We start from the raw sequence: 18,918 nt of genomic DNA, 5'->3' as shown, positions 1-18,918 counted from the left end.
TGAATGATCTCCTTTAAATGAGAACCGTTTCATGTTTTTAAATGATTCAAAGACTTAAACATCATTACAACATATTTATTAACTGCTGTTGATCACACTACTACCATCAGTGATGCCTTTCATACATATGTATCTGTTAAAGAGGGGGTATTCTGCTGTTTCACATTTCAGACATCATTTCACATTGTTGGATGCTCAGACTAAACTTGGGTGAAGTTTCAGATTTGTAGGTGAAAGTATGTTGGAGTAATCCCCAGGTTGTCAGCTCAGTCTGCAGGCTACTGTGAACGCCAGGTTTCACACAGTTTTTTTCTACATGCCTCAGCAGGCTTCGGAGAGCTGGCCAATCAGAAGAAAGTAGGCTTGTAGGGGTGGGGTTTCTTAAAGGGACAGAGCTGAGTCGTTTCAGAGGCTGTATGAAGGTCTGCACAGCGCACCAGGGTGAGAAAATTGAGATGTTTTTTTAAACTGTAAATGATGCTAAGCTACTCCAGGGGCATCAAAGAGTGAAATATGAAGCTTGAAATTAGCATAATACCCCACCTTTAAAGTGACTCACAGAGAAACTATAATAGTCACAGCCCTCTGGTGGTCACTGTCAGAAACTACAACACTGATTATAACATTACTTTATTTTACACATTATTTTAGCACCAATATTCATTAGTGTGACGATGACGCACCATGTGAAAAAACATGCTAACTGCTATAAATGCATTAACGGGCTCAGAGAATCAGAGTATTTACTGCCCCCAGTGGTCACAATCAGCCACTACAACGCTACATTACACTGATATGTGTCAAACAGGAGTAACACTTATAACTAAATAACTAAAACTAATAACTGGAATCCACCTGACCACTGGAGGGCGCTCATCACTCACAAATATTACAATACACGCAAATGTCACAATCACATTATTGAGACTGAACTGGTGGCGGTTCACTGTCCTCAGGTGTTCACAGTGAAGACAAACAAGAAAAACAACCACAATATCAGAGTCTTGGAATAGCTCAGTTTTTAACCAGGACATACACTGTAAAAAAGGACACACTATTTAAAAACAAGACCGGGGGTGCACTGTAAAATGTTTTAACTGATTAAATACTATGGAAGGAATACTCGGCAGGTTCACTCCAACAAAGATAATTTATAACACCTATTTAAACCAGAATGACAGCCCTATGGCACAGCATTGTAAGCTAATGTGTGCACCTTGTCAGGAAAACTGCGTTAACAAAGGTGCTTCTAGACTTATTTCTGACCAAATAAACGGATTCATCTGCTTGCAGTTGCTCTTTTCTGGAGTGTGATGGATGATGAAGCAGAAGAACAATCAAGTGACCATTCCATTTGTGTCCTTCATTTTCTTAAGCCACTGGAGAGTCCCATGGTCTGTCTCTGTGTGAATTCTCATTCATTTGAAAGGCAAGGGCAAGGCCTTCTTGATTGCTTGTTCCAATTTTGAGTACCGGACGTCCCTTGGAAACAGGTTGTGGGATGATGAAGGCCAGTGGATGGCGTGAACCTCTAAGTCCCTGTAGGAGAACAGCCCCCAGACAGCTCTTTCAGGCATCATTTTGAAGGAAGAAATGTTTTGAAAATCTGGACTGTTCAAGACTTCCTCAGTGACTGTTATCCTGAAAGGCTGCCTCTGCCTCCTCTGTCCACTAAACATGGTTGGGGCATCTGGACTAAGTTGAATCTGGCAGAGAAATGATGGTGAATCCTGCCATGCCAAGAAAAAGTTCCTTTCTTTTCTGTCGCATGGAGCAGGACTGGATAGAATGGATCTTATTCACCTTCGGGTTAATCGCACTACCACCTGTGACAAAATTCAGGCACTCAGTTTCCGTCTTGGCTTAGACAAAGTTTGATAGATTCCTGGTCAGCCCTGCCGACCCTCTCCAGATGTTTGAGCTGTGGCAAAGTCTGACGTTGTTAAAGTACCTGATCCATGAGCCTCTGGATGGATGATGGGGCACCGTGCGGTCAGAAGGACGGGACTGTGAATTGGTACTAACCCCAGGATGTGCAGAAGGCCGTCAGCTCTGTGAAGCACTGAGTGAGTGGAACGTATCTACCATCTATGATGATTAGACACCTGGCCTTTCAAGACGCTCCATCACCCTCTCAATCCAGTGATGCAGAGCACTTTGGGGGTAGTAGCTTTAACACTTATCTGGTTGGATACTTCCAATATCCAGCTTACTCTGGCTGGGTTCACAAAAGTTACCTACTCCAGCCTTAAAGAACTGAAGTAGAAAAGGTTTACAATGTAAATGAGGAATTGTTTCAACCAGTTTCATTATTTTGTACAAATATATAGTTTAAATAAAAACATTAACCTTCATGATTTGTTGAAATATGATCATGCACAAACTAAGCTGATTAGTTTAGCAATGAATGGGTCTCTAGGAGTAGTGTCACTCTCCTACAGAGAACAGAGACACTGAGGAACCAGGCAAGAACCCAAACCCAAACCCAGGATAAAGAGCTTCAGTGAATGTGGAGTTGAAGGTGTAGAGGTGGATCAGTGAGTCAGAGGAGACTCTGTAGAAGGACAGAGTGCCAGTAGGACAGTCCACAAAAACCGACACTCTGTTAGAGACAGAGGAGGAGGAGGAGGAGATGTTTGTTCTTTTGTTATTGTGCCAGACATAGAAACGACCACCATCAGAGCAGATCAGTCTCCAGGACAGATCATTCTCTCCAAACACACAGTTTTCACTGTCTCCTTTCCTGCCGATTTCTCTGTAAGTCACTGATACAGAAACCCTTCCTGTCCACTCGACTTCCCAGTAACAGCGACCAGTCAGACCATTTCTACACAGCAGCTGAGGACACTTGTCGAATCTGTCTGGATGATCAGGATGTGGCTGATTCTCCTCCACATAGGATGCCTTGTTGTTGTTTTCAGACAGTTTGATGTTTTTGTTGACTGTGTTTGTGTCGAGTGTGAGTTCACAGGAATCTGATGGAGAGAACGAGCAGCAGTTATACATCAATCATCTTATGATTGACAGTTTGATGATGATTGCTGACATCAGAGATTTGAATGAGTGATGTTACAGTTTGAAGTAGGTTTCACTTACACTTCCTCAGACCTGGTCTTAACCATTGGACTCCAGCAGGCTGAACCCTGAAATGAAGACTAGGGTCAGACCAGAGCATCCTCTTGCAGCATTAAACATGGTCATTGCATCACTCTAAGACACATTGTCATTAATGGATAAAATAACAGACAAAATGTTTCACATATACTGCTGAAGGTTGCATGTTGTCCCCTCAAAACAGGCTCTACCCAGGCCTTACCCTTCAGATAAACCACACTGGAGTATTTCCAGTGGTTGTGAACTGGCACAGAAAATCTCCTGGTGGGTTCGACAAGTTTCAATTTGCTATTCCAGACAATGTCCATACCGGATTTTCTGCGCATTGTCTGGAGTTTATACGGGAAAACAGTTTTGAAGTTTTGACAAAAGTATCACTCATTGCATTGCAGTGCATGAAAGCTTTATGAGTAAAACCACTTGTGTTAAAGTTGATGTAGGACCAAAGAACAGACGAGGCACAATAAAGCTCAAAAGCTAATAACCATCAGTTAAAAAATCCTTCCTTGGCACAGGTCATTAAGATCTGTGATATTACTGATTGTATGTGGCTATAGTAAGTCTTTCATACCTGAGTGTGTCCAGTTTCCAGAGTGGATCCTCTAGTCCATCAGACAGAAACTTCACTCCTGAGTCTCCTGGATGATTGTAGCTCAGGTCCAGCTCTCTCAGATGGGAGGGGTTGGAACTCAGAGCCGACGCCAGAGAGGCACAGCCTTCCTCTGTGATCAGACAACCTGACAGCCTGCAAAGACACAAAACAACACACATGGTAGATCATCTTAGGATACTGCCTTGTCAGCAAAATACAAGTTCTTGGGAATACAGAGGCATTACAGCGCCAGAGGATATATTTAATCCCTTGAGCAACTTGGAGACTACCTCAAGGTCTCTTCCCTGTTGGATATGCCTGGAAAAACCTCCGAGGGCGGCACCCAGGAGGCATCCCGTCAGATGCCAAAAACATCTCAGCTGGCTCCTTTCGATGTGAAGGAGCAGCTGCTCACCATGTACTCCTTTCATATTCTGAGCTCCAAACTTAAATCTTAGGCTTAATTTAGACACTCTGTGGAAGAAACTCATTTGGCCGCTTGTAACAGTGATCACATTCTTTAAGTCACTATCAAAAACTCATGATTGTTGAGTGTTGGAACGTAGATCAACCAGTAAATTTAAAGTTTTGCCTTCGAGGTCAGCTCCCTCATCATGTCGGTTCAGTACAATGCGCGCATTAAGACTGCACCAATCCATCTGTGAATCCCACGATCAATTTTAACCTTACTTGTGAACTCGACTCCAAGTTTTGACTTTAAAACCTTCACTTGAGGCAATAACTCACTCCCAACCTATCGGGAGCAATCCACCGTCTTCCAACAAACACCATGGTCTTGAGACTTGGAGGTGTTGACTCTCATTCCGACAGCCTTAAACTTTGCTTCAAACCTGCCTCAGTGCATCCTGGAGGCAACAGTTATTCAAGTTAATAGAACCACATCATGTGCAAAAGGCAGAGATGAAATTTTCAGGTCCCAAAACTTGACACTCTCCTCCCCCAGCTGTGCCTTGACATCTTCCTTGAGATTTTCCACAGAAAATCACTGATAGACTTCATGACAAGTGACAACCCTGGCAGAACTTTGTGCCAAGGATACATACACATCTGTTACTTACAAGGACTTAATGGCTCAAAACAAGGCCACAGTACCGCATACTCCTTCACTACCACCGAGATAGCTACCATTGAAGGCCTTCTACTAGTCAACAAAACATGGAGATTGGATAAGTAATCATTGTGAAAATTATGTTTTGTTTGACCTACTTAAAAGGTTTATTACATTGTTTTCTGCTAATCTAGCCTGAATCCTCCCCTCGGCTGGAATCAGAGTAGTCCTGATGTTTTGGCTCAGTTAGTTATCCCAATCCCACTCAAAAGTTCTGAACAACCCAAACTGGAGGTTTTATCCGGATGAAAGTCAAGATTGGATTGCCTAATCCTTTTTTTCTTTTGAACTTTTTCAAGATGTGATCATATCCGTGCTTTAATCTGATCAGATTTCCTTTGAACAACCGGGTCCTGGAATAAACTTCCCGTGAGAGGCTGAGTATTGTGATTGGAGCACACCCTCCGATCGCCCTTTTCAGAAATGGGAACCCAATCCCAGTCTGCCACTACACAGGCACTGACCCAGACCTTAACACAACACAGAAGAAGCGTGTCAATCAAGACAGCCCAACAATGTCCAGAGCTTTCAGCATCTCAGGGTGAATCTCATCCACACCTGGCATCCCGCAACCGAGGAGCTTCTTGACAACCTTGACTAGCCTTCAGCCCTGCGATTTGCAGTTGCATTGAAGCTCCATCTTGTTCCCTGGGGAGAACTGCTACAGAAAAGCTTTAAAAAGGGGGGTCAAAAGGATCTCCAGAGCCGCTGAGTGCATCTCACCCCAGCAACTCTGGAAAAAGTCCAGCACCCCTTCCAAGAGCACTGGAAATCAAAAACCAGTGCTCACGTATTTAGTTGGTAACGCTTCACCTCCTGAACAAGCTCCGGCACCTTCCCCGCCAGAGAGGTTATGTTCCACATTCCTCCCAGCTTTGCCTGTTGCCAAGCTTGCATTTCACCTGACCCCCTTGCCTATCCTTGCAGGAGATTGGCTGACAGGGCAACAACTCTGTCTAATGGCTTTAATTGGCTTGTGTCCAGTCAGACACAATAAGTCAAGGCCTGGAAACCTCTTAGAGAAAAGCTTCCACCATTAATTAAAGGTCCTTTAACAAACTACATTAGCAGACACATTTCTACACAGGTTAGGTAATTATTCATTACTGCAAATTGTAAAGAGAGATTGGTCAAAGAATCTTGACCTGAGAGTTTCCAGTGTACAGTGTTGACTTTCCAGTCCAACAGAAAGCAGCTTCACCCCTGAATCCTGCAGGTTGTTGTTGCTCAGGTCCAGCTCTCTCAGACTAGAGGACTGGGAGCTCAGAACTGAGGACAGAGCTTCACAACTTTCCTCTGACAGGTTACAGCCACTCAGTCTGGAGAAACAACAGTGAGAAAAGAAGTAATGAATAATTTGTTTTGTCCCCCATCAGAAATATTAAAATATTGCATGACTAATAAATCCTACTTACATAGCTTTCTTGGAGGCCTTCACAACTGGCAGAAGCTTCAGTAGAGCCTCCTCTGAAGCAGAATATTTCTTCAGGTCAAACTCATCCAGATCTTTTTCTGATGACAGTAAGATGAAGACCAGAGCTGACCACTGAGCAGGAGACAGTGTATCTGTGGAGATACTTCCTGTTCTTAGGGACTGTTGAATCTGCTCCACTAGAGAACGGTCTTTCAGTTCATTCAGACAGTGGAATAGATTAATGCTTTTCTCCACAGAGGGAGTCTCTTCAATCTTATCCTTGATGTACTTGATTGTTTCTTGATTGGTCTGTGAGCTACTTTCTGTCTGTGTCAGCAGGCCACGTAAGAGAGTTTGATTGGTCTGCAGTGAAAGTCCCAGGAGGAAGCGGAGGAACAAGTCCAAATGTCCATTTGGACTCTGTAAGGCCTTATCTACAGCACTCTGGTAGAATTGTGTCTCTAAAGATTCATCATTTGTAGTTTCAAATGTCTGGGAGGTTGTAAGATCTTCTGACATCAGATTGACACCAGAGTTGGTGAACGTCAGATGGACATAAAGAGCAGCCAGAAACTCCTGAACACTCAGGTGGATGAAGCAGAACACCTTGTCCTGGTACAGTCCTCTCTCCTCTTTAAAGATCTGTGTGAACACTCCTGAGTACACTGAGGCTGCTCTGATATCGATGCCACACTCTGTCAGGTCTGATTCATAGAAGATCAGGTTTCCTTTCTGTAGCTGCTCAAAAGCCAGTTTTCCCAGAGACTCAATCATCTTCCTGCTCTCTGGACTCCAGTGTGGATCTGTCTCAGCTCCTCCATCATACTTAATGTTCTTCTGTTTGGACTGAACCACCAGGAAGTGGATGTACATCTCAGTCAGGGTCTTAGGCAGCTCTCCTCCCTCTTTTGTTTTCAACACATCCTCCAGAACTGTAGCAGTGATCCAGCAGAAGACGGGGATGTGGCACATGATGTGGAGGCTTCGGGATGTCTTGATGTGGGAGATGATTCTCTGAGCCTGCTCCTTATGTTTGAATCTCTTCCTGAAGTACTCCTCCTTCTGAGGGTCAGTGAACCCTCTGACCTCTGTCACCATGTCAACAAACTCAGGAGGGATCTGATTGGCTGCTGCAGGTCTTGTGGTTATCCAGAGGCGAGCAGAGGGAAGCAGTTCCCTCCTGATGAGGTTTGTCAGCAGCACATCCACTGAGGTGGACTCTGTGACATCAGTCAGGATCTCATTGTTGAGGAAGTCCAGAGGAAGTCGACACTCATCCAGACCGTCAAAGATGAACACAACCTGGAACTCTTCAAACCTGCAGATTCCTGCTTCTTTAGTGTCAGTGAAAAAGTGATGAACAAGTTCCACCAAGCTGTACTTTTTCTCCTTCAGCACATTCAGCTCTCTGAAGGTGAAGGGAAACATGAACTGTATGTCCTGGTTGGCTTTGTCTTCAGCCCAGTCCAGAGTGAACTTCTGTGTTAAGACTGTTTTCCCAATGCCAGCCACTCCCTTTGTCATCACTGTTCTGATTGGTTCAACTCTTCCAGGTGAGGCTTTAAAGATGTCTTCTTGTCTGATGGTTGTTTCTGGTCTGTCTGGTTTCCTGGATGCTGTTTCAATCTGTCTGACCTCATGCTCATCATTGACCTCTCCGGTCCCTCCCTCTGTGATGTAGAGCTCTGTGTAGATCTGATTCAGAAGGGTTGGGTTTCCTGCTTTAGCGATCCCCTCAAACACACACTGGAACTTCTTCTTTAAGGTACATTTAAGTTTACGCTGATGAACTGGAACAGGATGACCTGAATGCAGACACAGCCAATTAGATCGATGACTAATTGATAAAAGGAACCTAACATAACAATTTAATTCCGATATAGAATGCATAGATTAACACATTTGCTGCATCTCTTGTGACATTAGTTAACGTCCTGTGTAATCAGCATGTCAAATCTAAAGAGAAATCCTCGCTTACTGCTCTGCAGACAGTCAGCCAGCTCTTCCTGCTTCATTCTCTTCAGGAAGTCCACTGTGATCTTCAGGAATGCCTCTCTGCTGCTCTTCCTCTGCTCTGCCTCCTCATCACCCAAGACCTCCTCATCATCTGTCTGTGTTTTTCTTTGTTCACGGTGATCTGAAAACAGAACCTTCTGGATCTTCTTCAGCTCGTTCTTCACAAAAGTGACAATGTTCTCCTCCAGCAGCTGAATTAAAATAAATAGGAAAGAAAGATAGAAAAATCATGATACATCACATCCATTTTGGACAGACTGACAATCCACTGGTCTACAAAGTGCAGAATGGAGATTATTGTGAACAGAATAGATTAGTTGTTGTACATGAACACACCATAAATATGGTGTCCAGATCTGTTTGATGCTGCTGGGCAGACTGACCACTGGGAACCTCTGAACTCTCCTGGTCGACTCTGTGGAGGAATCATGAAATATTAGTCCATGTTTTTTCTTTCCACACAGAGAAAACACAAGGTATGGGTCACTTGAGTTAAAATGTTGATTCAAATGTTGAATCATACGATTAAATGTAACTGTTGCTTGTACTGCAGATTCCAATGTAAATCGACAGTCTATTCACCAGATTTACACAGCTGCTAGTTTCCTCTAACATCACGCTCAGGGTCGGAAGCTCAAATGCTGTTGTCAAAAGAATAATGTTATATCGCTGTGGTCCAGGTTGCAAATTGTGCAATTGCTTCCATCTAGAAGAGCTGGAATACCAGTGACTACTGTGAACAGGGCAGTAGGCTTCCAGGAAATACTGGAGGACAGTTGGGAAAGACCGAGCATTTGGCAGGAACGACAGGTCCTCACAATGTGGACAACCCAAATGACTACGAGCACAAATGAGGAAAAACAGCCTGAAGGTCCACCGAGAGGTGGGGTGGAACTAATAGGATGGACAACATGGAAACAACCTGAACAGCAATGACTAATGACCAAAGAATCCTGAAATAATGCAGCTGTGGGTGGCAAACTTGCGCTGCGTTAGCAGGTCAGACAAGGTGGAATCAGAGCCAGGTTGAGCACCACAGTGCTAGTGATTCCATCATTGCAGATGGTCAGAGGGAGAAGGAGCAGCCTTGCCTGCAGCAGGCGCATATACGACACGTGGGTAACCCACAGAATGAGCACCATGAGGAGACACCAAGCACTGAACCCACAAGACAAGCAAGAGAGGAAGAGAAACTGATCCGGCAACCTAATGTGGCCCAAATCCAACGACAAATAGGCCTGGAAAAGCTTTGACCAGAACTTGCACACAATCCTTGAGGTCACTGCGAAGAAGTTTAACCACCAAGCTGAATCTCTTCGGCAGCACTGCATATGAGGAAGGCAAGGGGAGATTTGGAGAGATGGACCAGAGAAACAACATGCCCAGGGAGACAGGGAGACAGGGAGACGAGAGAGGGGGCTACTCAGGCTGTTGAAAGAGAAGCGGCTTCTTAGGAGGGCCTAGAGGAAGGCAAAAGATAAAAAGCAGGGTCTGAAGTCACTCTGGGACCAAATCAAAGACAGGCTTGCAACCCTAAGAAGGGCAGAGCAGATCCAGAAGTGAAGAAGTAGGAAAGAGAAGGAGAGGGTGAGGTTCTTCTGGGACCCCTTCAAGTGCGCCCGCAGCCTGCTAGAGGAAAAGAAGAAGCTGGAAGCCATCGAGCAGGAGCTCGAGGAGCACATCAAGAGCCAGCTAGGCTGAGAAGAACATCCCAATCCCATCCCCACATCCCAGCCGGGTCGGTACAGGTGGTGCCATAACTAAGTCCTACGGAAGCCTGCTGAAGTCCTGGAGACAAGCAGGCAGGAAGCAACCAGAGACCACCCGCTAACACCACAGCAGCCGATCAAATTCGTTGGACAAGGAGCACATTAGAGAACATCTCCCGGAAATGGAACATGAGAGTGACCTCCTGGTCCACCACAGCCCTGACAGTGATCATAGCAGAGCTAACTATCCCATGGTAAGGAGAGATATAGGCAGCCTTTGAGCAGAAGAAGGACAAATACACTGAGCTGACAGCTGAATGCAGAGAAGCAGGGTGGTCAGCTGTAATCTACACGGTCGAAGTCTGCAGCAGAGGCTTCATGGGAACATCCACCCAGCTCTTCTTGAGGAGCGTGGGAGTGTTTGGTCCTAAACACAAGAAGGCCCTCAAAGATCTAGCCGAGGAGGCAGAGTAGCGTCTGGCTCTGGCTAAGGAGGAAGGATCAAGCATGGGAACGGCAAGGGTCCTAGGGACAGCTGCAGGGGGTGATGGGGAGACGTCCCTACCATTGCTACACCACCACGAGATGTTTCGGGGCTAATGGAGCGTAACATCAATTAAGGGTGGCCCCTAGCTGATGACCCTGCAGCTGTCCCAATGGCACCGTTGGAGGTGTGACAGGCAGCAATGCCAAGCATGTAGTCTTTTACCTGTGCTTCCATCTGAGGGAAAGAAGTCATGTTGGTTGAATGACCCAAAAGCAAGACTTCATCCAGGAGACCAAGGTACATGTCCCATGTGAGGCCAATGGTGACTTATTATTGGTGACACCAAGTTTTTGTCTCTTTGACTTCCTCCCTTCTTTGAAAAGAAGAACAGAATTGAGACAGCCAGGTTCTACAACATCACCATCACCTTTCCTAAACCTTACCAAGTAGTTACCAGGTAACCACAAGAGTTACACAAGGACAGTCCTCTATAACCTGGGTGAGTGTTGTGACTTGGCAGGAAGTAGAGGGGTTTCTCAGTTGCTCTTGGAAACCAAAATCACAATTACAAGGAGAGCTCTGATGTGGAGAAATTTGAGTAAAGTGGTCTCATGGTTGCGTCTCAATCTTTGGTTATGATGCACTTCTACCAGCTTCATCTGACCATGACCTCTAGTGTGCACTTAAAAGTAGTAGCCGAACAACTAACTGCCTTTATGGAAGCAAATTTCATTTTAGACTCTTTCCAATCAGGCTTCCGGAAAAAACACTCCACTGAGACTGCCTTAATCAGAGTTTCTAGCGATATCCTGACAGCAGCAGACCGCAGCCAATACACAGTCCTGGTACTGCTAGATCTCTCCGCTGCATTTCCAGCGAGTTCAGCGATGTCTCGTATCATTTATATGGCAATGATATCCAGCTCTATTGCTCTTTCAAGCAAAATGAGATGCATAAATTGGATAATTTCACTGCTTGCTTGACTGCCATCAAAAAATGGTTAAATAACAACCCACTTCAATTGAACACCGCCAAGACAGAAACACTGATCATTGCCCCAGACAGTTCCATTCCCCTTATTAAGCAGCATTTAGGTCTGCTTAGCCTCTCTGTCAAACCAGGAGTTGTGTTCGACAAGGATATGTCATTTGACCACCACTGTAAAATTTGGTGAAAAACGGCTTTTATCACCTGCGAAATATCGCAAAACTGAGGTCCATGATCTCAAGAACTGAAATGGAGATGATTATTCATGTTTTTGTTTCCTCTCGCATTGACTATTGTAATGCACTTTTTATGAGTTTTAACAAAAAGGCTGTAAATCGCCTCCAGACTGTGCAGAACACAGCAGCAATGCTTTTAACTGGATCGAAGAAAAGGGACCATATCACCCCAATTTTATATTCTTTACACTGGCTACCAGTCAATTTTAGGATTCATTTTAAGATTTCAGCACTTACTTTTAGACCCTATTCCCCCTCACGTGCATTAAGGTCATCAGACCAGAAACTCTTGATGGTCCCCCGCACCCGTTTTAAAACACCGGGTGATTGTTCTATTCAGGCCATTGCTCCGCGCCTCTGGAATGCGCTGCCTCTGACTCTGCGCAGCATAGAGTCCACTGAAGGTTTTAAGAGGGAACTTAAGACTTTTCTCTTTAGACAGGCATTTACTGAAGTTGATGCCCTGGGGCCTCCCTGTTTTTATGTGTTTATGTGTTTTTAACTTTCTGTTGCCTCTGCATGTATCCTATGGCATTTTATAATTACTGTAAAGCACTTTGTGATTTTATCTGCAAAAAGTGCTATATAAATAAAGTTGACTTACTTACTTACTTAAACTCTAGCAGTCATTCACAGCCAAGAGTCAGATGACTTAGATTTTCACACTTTTTCAAGTGAATAATAGTAAGGTCCTAAGGTCTTCCTCACAAGTATGTCAAACTTCATGTACAGACTGACATCAATAAGTTCTCCTTTCTAAGACAATAATAAACCTCTGTGTACGATTTCAAAGGTCTCTGAGGAACTCTAAAACTCGTGCATATATTAATAAAACTGGACACGGATGTTTTAAATAAACATACTTCCTTGTTTTCGTCTTCTCCTTTAAACTTTGGATTTTGAAAGCTAACGGCGTCTCCATGGAAAGGCCACTCTTGAGGGACACACAGCTTGTTGGAGATCCAAGGCAGTCTGGTGTCCCGTGAATCCTGTTAGACAAGAAAGGAAGACCACCAGAGAGGGATTAATATTCAGCTACTGACACTGCAGCTGTCAACCCGATGAACACATGAAAGTTGCATGAGGAAACTTGGCTCTCAGGAGGATTTTGTTCTTTCAGATGTTTTCTTGTGAAGCTAACATAACTGTTGACTTACTCTGTTGGTAAACACTGTTCCTTTAATTGTAAAGGTGGTTCCATGGACTGTGCACTCCTGAGGGACACACAGCTGGGTTCAGGTTCAACAGATTTTGTTCTCCCATTTCTCCTGTTAGACAGAAAGGAAGACCAACAGGGATTTAAACTCACAGGGAAATACAAACAGTTGAAGGGATAGTTCAGGTTTTTGAGTACGAGATACTTATCAATAGTAAGTGTAATACGTATAGTAGATAAGTAAGCATGGCCTCTACCATTAACTGCTTTTTTGGGACATAATTGGGAGATGTCTAGTTTCTTTTTTCGGATTCAGTTATTCTGGGCCTGGCTTGTAGCTGCTAACTAGCTAACGTAGTTGGGAAGCCTTTGCTTCCTTTAGACTGATTCAGTTATTTTGGTAGCTAGTTATCAGCTACTAGCCAGGCTAGCTTGACAGCCAACAGGTCAGTGAACACAACACAGCTCCTTAAACTTGACCTAAACTGCTATGGACACTCTGCTGTCTGCTGAAACTTAACAACACTAGATCACAGACAGATAGTGATCAGTGAACATACAATTAGCTACTGGATGGGATTTCAATGTGTTATTGTCCTGTGATTAAATGAAAACATGCACTAAACCTCTTCCATTGACCAACGTTTGGTGGACTGTCAGAGGCAGTCTGAGATGTTACAGCTGTGCAGGAGGGATTTGTTTATTCAGATGTTTTCTGATGATGCTTACGTAAGTAAATGTTGACTAACCGTGCTGTTGAGCAACATTGTCCCTTAAATAGTAAAGGTGGTTCCATGGACTGTGCACTCCTGAGGGACACACAGCTGGGTTCAGGTTCAACAGATTTTGTTCTCCCATTTCTCCTGTTAGACAGAAAGGAAGACCAACAGGGATTTAAACTCACAGGGAAATACAAACAGGTCTGTTCTCCCATTACTCCTGTTCCACAGAGAGGAAGACCAACAGGATGTAAACTCACAAGGAAATTAGATCTTTTAAAGTTATATCAATCACAACTTTAACACTGAGATAAACTTATTCTCTCTCTGCATTATTTAGACTGATTCAGTTAGCTTTAGCCTTACTTGAAGCTGCTAACTAGCTAACACAGTTTGAAGGCCTCTAGTTTATTTGGTCTGACTGAGTAAGCTTTAGCCTGGTTTGTGGCTGCTAACTAGCTAATTAACTAACTATTGAAGAACGGTGGTAAGTCTTTGTGGCTAAGTCACATAAAACAGGAGCTTTAGTGCAGTGAACACGCCTCACGGCTATCTAAACCTGAACCTGAGTTAATCTGGACACGTCTTCTTCCTTAAAGGAGAAGGCTCGGACGCTAAGATCACAGATAGACAGACGCCCAGTCAACATACAATTAGCTACTGGATGGGGCTTCTAGCTATTTTCCTGTGACTGTATGTCCAATGAAAACTTGGACGACTAAAACTCTTTCCATTGACCAACGTTTGGTGGACTATCAGAGGCAGTCTAACATGTTACTGCTCTTTTTTGTTTATTCAGGTGTTTTCTGATGATGCTGACATGATTAAATGTTTACATACATTGTTAAGACACGTCCCTTAAATAGTAAAGGTGGCTCCTTCGACATGTTACTCCTGATGGACACACAGCTGAGTTCAGGTTCAGCAGAGTCTGTTCTCCCATTAATCCTGTTCCAAAGGGAGAAAGACCAACAGGAATTAAATTCACAATATTAACATTTAAGGTTAATAGAACTTGGTAACTCCGGCCCACACTGTGGCATAGGAGCTGGCGGTAATATTAATAATAATAATAACTTTATTTATATAGCACCTTTAAAAACAGAACATTTACAAAGGGCTTTTACAGACAAAGCAAAGGCAGGAACTCAGGAGGATTACGGAATACAAAACAGATTTAAGGAACTTTCAACAATGAGGTCAAACCGAGGGTATTCAAAAGAAGAAAAGTTGACAAAACAGGAACCGAGGCATTTCGAGCAATAAGCAATGCAAATTAAGATAAAAATAAATAAAATAATTAAATGAAAATAAAAGCAATGAAAGACCATAAAAGGTTATAATAAATAAATAAAAAATAAAAAGACGATATCACATCAGAGGAAGAGAGATAAAAAATAAATAAATAAAAAAAAGGGTTGGGATCAATAAAATGAACAAAAGATAAATAAATAAATTAAGAAGTAGAAAAATAAGTTAAAGCCATAAATGATGTTAGGAATAGGAACAGATGAATGCATATAAAACATTTTCAAAATGCATTTAAAAAGGTAAACATCACATAAAAGCAAGTCAGTAAAAATGAGTATTAAGAAGTGATTTAAAAGAAGTCATCACATCTGCACGCCTCATCTCCTCAGGCAGGACGTTCCAAAGCCGAGGGGCTCTGACGGCAAAAGCACGTGCACCTTTAGATTTGAGCATCGACTTCGGAACGACCAGAAGGCCGCCATCTGAGGATCTAAGGGCGCAAGATGGCTCATAAGGGGTCAGCATTTCTTAAATGTAAATCGGGGCAAGACCCAAACGAGCTTTAAAAGTGATCAGTAAAATCTTAAAATCAATTCTAAAATGGACAGGGAGCCAGTGAAGGGAGGCAAGGATAAGAGTGATGTGATGCCGTCTGTTAAAACCAGTAAGAAGCCTAGCTGCTGCATTCTGGACTAGTTGGAGGCGAGAGAGAGATTTAAGATTGATACTGGACAGTAGTGAATTACAGGAGTCGAGTCGAGAAAAGATCAGTGCATGAATTACTTTTTCCAGGTCGGCATGTGACAGAATTGATTTTAGTTTGGAAATGGATCTTAATTGAATGAAACAGGACTGAATGACTTTTTTAATGTGTTGTTGGAATGTTAAATCTGAATCAAAAAATACTCATACAAGTTTCTTGCAGTGGGTGTGATATTTGAAGACAGTGGGCCAAGGGAACTTTCAATCAGATTGATATGGGAGTTGGGGTAGTTGAAGAGTATGATTTCTGTTTTGGAGTCGTTGAACTAGAGAAAACTTTGTGCCATCCAAAATGTAATGTCCCTGAGGCAGTTAAAAACAGCAGCAAGGCTTTTTGGTCACCAGGTGTCAGCGGAAGGTAAATCTGTGTGTCGCCTGCATAGCAATGGAAAGAGAGATTGTATAATGTTACCAAGTGGGAACATATAAATAGAAAATAAAAGTGGACCTAAAATTGAACCTTGCGGTACACCACAGGCAATCTGAGAAGTGGAGGATGAGTGGTTACTCATGGTGACCACAAAAGTTCTGTTTAAAATATAGAGGAATTAAACCAACCACTGTGTCTACTGTGTCAAATGCCGCACTCAGATCTAGAAGAATTAAAATTGCGCTCTATCTGCAGCTAAAAGAAGATCATTTGTTATTTTGAGGAGGGCAGTTTCCGTACTGTGCAATGCTCTAAAACCTGACTGAAATTTCTCAAAAATGTTATTTTGACTCATAAAAGCTAAAATCTGTGTTGAAACCACTTTCTCTAAAACTTTGGATGAAAAAGGGAGTTTGGAAATTGGCCTAAAATTGCTAAGAACATCAGAATCAAGATTTGCTTTCTTTAAAAGAGGTTGGACCACAGCACAGTAATGCACCTTAAACGCTAGTTGCTATCCACCATTAAAGAAGAACATTTAGGGTTATTATATTAATCACAATTTTAATATCGAGAACAACTTTTTCTGCGACCTCTGGTTTCTTTAGGCAGATTCAGTTAGCTTAAGCTAGGCTGATACCAGCTATCTAGCTCTCATATAGTTGGGAGACTTCTGGGTTCTTCAGACTGATTTAGTTAGCTTTAGCCTGGCTCGTAGCTGCTAACTAGCTAACGTAGTTGGAAGACTTCTGGGTTCTTTTGGCAGATTCTGTTAGCTTAGCCTGTCTTGGCTGCTGTCTAGCTTACGCATTTGGGAGACCTCTGGTTTCTTTAGACAGATTCTGTTAGCTTAGCCTGTGTTGGCTGCTGTCTAGCTAACGTAGTTGGGAGACTGCTGTTTTTTTTGGACTTATTCAATTAACCTTTTCCGGGTTCCTAGCTGCTAACTAGCTAACATAGTTGAGAGACTTCTGGGCTGTTTTGCCCGATTCTGTTTGCTTGAGCCTGGCTCATAGCTGCTAACAAGCTAACATAGTTGAGAGATCTATGTTTTCTTGAGGCAGATTCTGTTAGCTTTACCCTGGTTCCTAGCTGCTAACTAGCTAACATATCAGGTCTCTTATTAATCCTGTTAGAGAGGAAGACCACCAGGGATGGAATTTCACACCCACGACTTACTTTTTTTCCCTTTTACGTCTGTTTTTGTTCGATAAACTTTGTTGTTTCAGATCAAATAATTGATCCTTCGACCTGTCGCTCTTAAAGGACACACAGCTGGGCTCAGGTCCAGCTCCCTCCTCTCCGACCTCACACTGATCCATGCTGCTGATCAGCTCACACACACTTTGACCTGCAGAGGACACACAAATCATTATTTTCATATCAGAGCCAGCCAGACAGCCGTGTGAGGAAGCTGCCAACAGCTGCTGTAGTTCTACTATCAGCCCACTAGAGGGCTTCAAGAAGCTGCAGCAGCTGCTAAGAGGAACATTTACCTCAAACCTGCACTTCAGAACAAACCTGAGTAATTTCACTTCTGTTAAATGTTATGATCCTCAGTATGTGAATTAAACATTAAAGATGAGTGTGGATGAAGCTCTTTCGTGTTTTTCATTAGAAGCTTTTGATCAGACACTGTTTGAGGAAGCTTCTTTAAAAGCAGAGTTTTGTAAGCTACTAATGACTTCACAGGAAAGAAGTTAAACCACAGAAAAGCTAACAGAGGGAGAATCTGATAACTGAAGCTACAAACCACATTGGAAAAAAGATAAAGTGACAAAAAGTGATTAAAAAAAGTCAGAAAAGGTTTATTACAAAAGCGGCCCACTTGTTTATAGATCATACAGATAAAAAAACACCTCTCACTGTGTATGGAAACATACAGAATGTCAGCTTTAGCTTGTCAACAGAGCCCATCAGTCGCTCAAATGACTTCCTGAAACTTGAGTCCAGGTAGGGGTAAAGCACCTGACCTGTACCTGCATGCCCTGAACCTGACCTGAGCAGAACAATCCCATTCATCCTTTTCTAACGGACAAACTGCAGTAAATGTTACAGTTTTGTTATAAATTACTCTGACTACATCTAAAACAGATAACAGAAATATTTGACAAGCACATTTCTATTCTTTCATGGACCACAACAGTTTGTATTTTCAGAATCTTAAACTGTTAACAGAAAACTGGGATTAAACTACTTGAATTATCTGAAAATATAAATGTAGTGGAGCTACCAGCAGAATTTAGTGAAATACTACAGAGCATGTTGATCTCAAACAGAAGAAGACAGACTGCACTTAAAGTTAAAAAAAAGACTGTCATACCGTCTCATTCTCAGTGCTGTGGTGCAAATAGATCAGCAGACACAGCTGCTCTCCAGCGGACGTGCAGCCGAGCGGAGCCGCCTTCAGAGGCTCATTTAGCGGCTGGACGCTGCTTCCTCCACGGCCTGGTTAACGCAGGGGAGGCTTCTGTTACTCATCAGGACGTCAAAGTCATTATGACTAAATGATAGTGCTGAAACTCCCGGGGATCAACTGGCTACTTCTCGTATTTCATTGTTTACACCCACAGAATCCAACATGGCTGACAGCCGCTGACGCGCTGAGTGTTTTTATAAAGTTTAAAGAACCGAGAGGCAGATAGTTTTCTTTTAAACGCAGCACGATAACAGCACACCGAGCCAAACATCTGAGGGAAGAGTTATTAAGATGTGAAACAGAGACAAATGTCGGTAACGTCACCTTCACATGGAGAGAAGAAGCTGCGTCACAATAACAGATAACGAAAGTTTAAACCGGAAAAAGACCGTTGGAAGGACGTGCTCATTTTCTCTGCTGTCGCCTCGTGGCCTCTGCAGGCCGGTGACATGTGACTATTTGACAATAGTTATATTTATTATTTGCAAGAAGGTGACATGTGACTATGTGACAATTGTTATATTTATTTCTTAATGTACAAAAAAGAAAGAGCCCCT

At 43.0% G+C, this 18,918-nt stretch overlaps 1 protein-coding gene across 1 annotated transcript; it reads right to left on the bottom strand.

Annotated features, from left to right (window-relative positions):
• Window positions 1-1,442: 1,442 nt before the first annotated feature.
• On the bottom strand, window positions 1,443-18,712 carry LOC138603309 (NLR family CARD domain-containing protein 3-like). Its single transcript, XM_069675008.1, has 12 exons — window positions 18,266-18,712; window positions 17,122-17,293; window positions 13,590-13,703; window positions 12,842-12,952; window positions 12,548-12,673; window positions 8,602-8,680; window positions 8,228-8,456; window positions 6,251-8,054; window positions 5,981-6,154; window positions 3,686-3,859; window positions 3,097-3,143; window positions 1,443-2,975 (listed from the first exon to the last, which is right to left on the bottom strand). The coding sequence occupies exons 2-12, from the start codon at window positions 17,262-17,264 to the stop codon at window positions 2,428-2,430; spliced, it is 3,549 nt and encodes a 1,182-aa protein (XP_069531109.1). The 5' UTR covers window positions 17,265-17,293; window positions 18,266-18,712; the 3' UTR covers window positions 1,443-2,427.
• Between the last annotated feature and the right edge of the window lie 206 nt (window positions 18,713-18,918).

The sequence above is a fragment of the Semicossyphus pulcher genome, unplaced genomic scaffold, assembly GCF_022749685.1.
Source record: "Semicossyphus pulcher isolate SPU_LCO1_2020_fin unplaced genomic scaffold, fSemPul1.0.p SCAF_24, whole genome shotgun sequence".
Lineage (NCBI taxonomy): Eukaryota > Metazoa > Chordata > Actinopteri > Labriformes > Labridae > Semicossyphus > Semicossyphus pulcher.
This window is presented reverse-complemented; position numbering and strand designations above follow the sequence as displayed.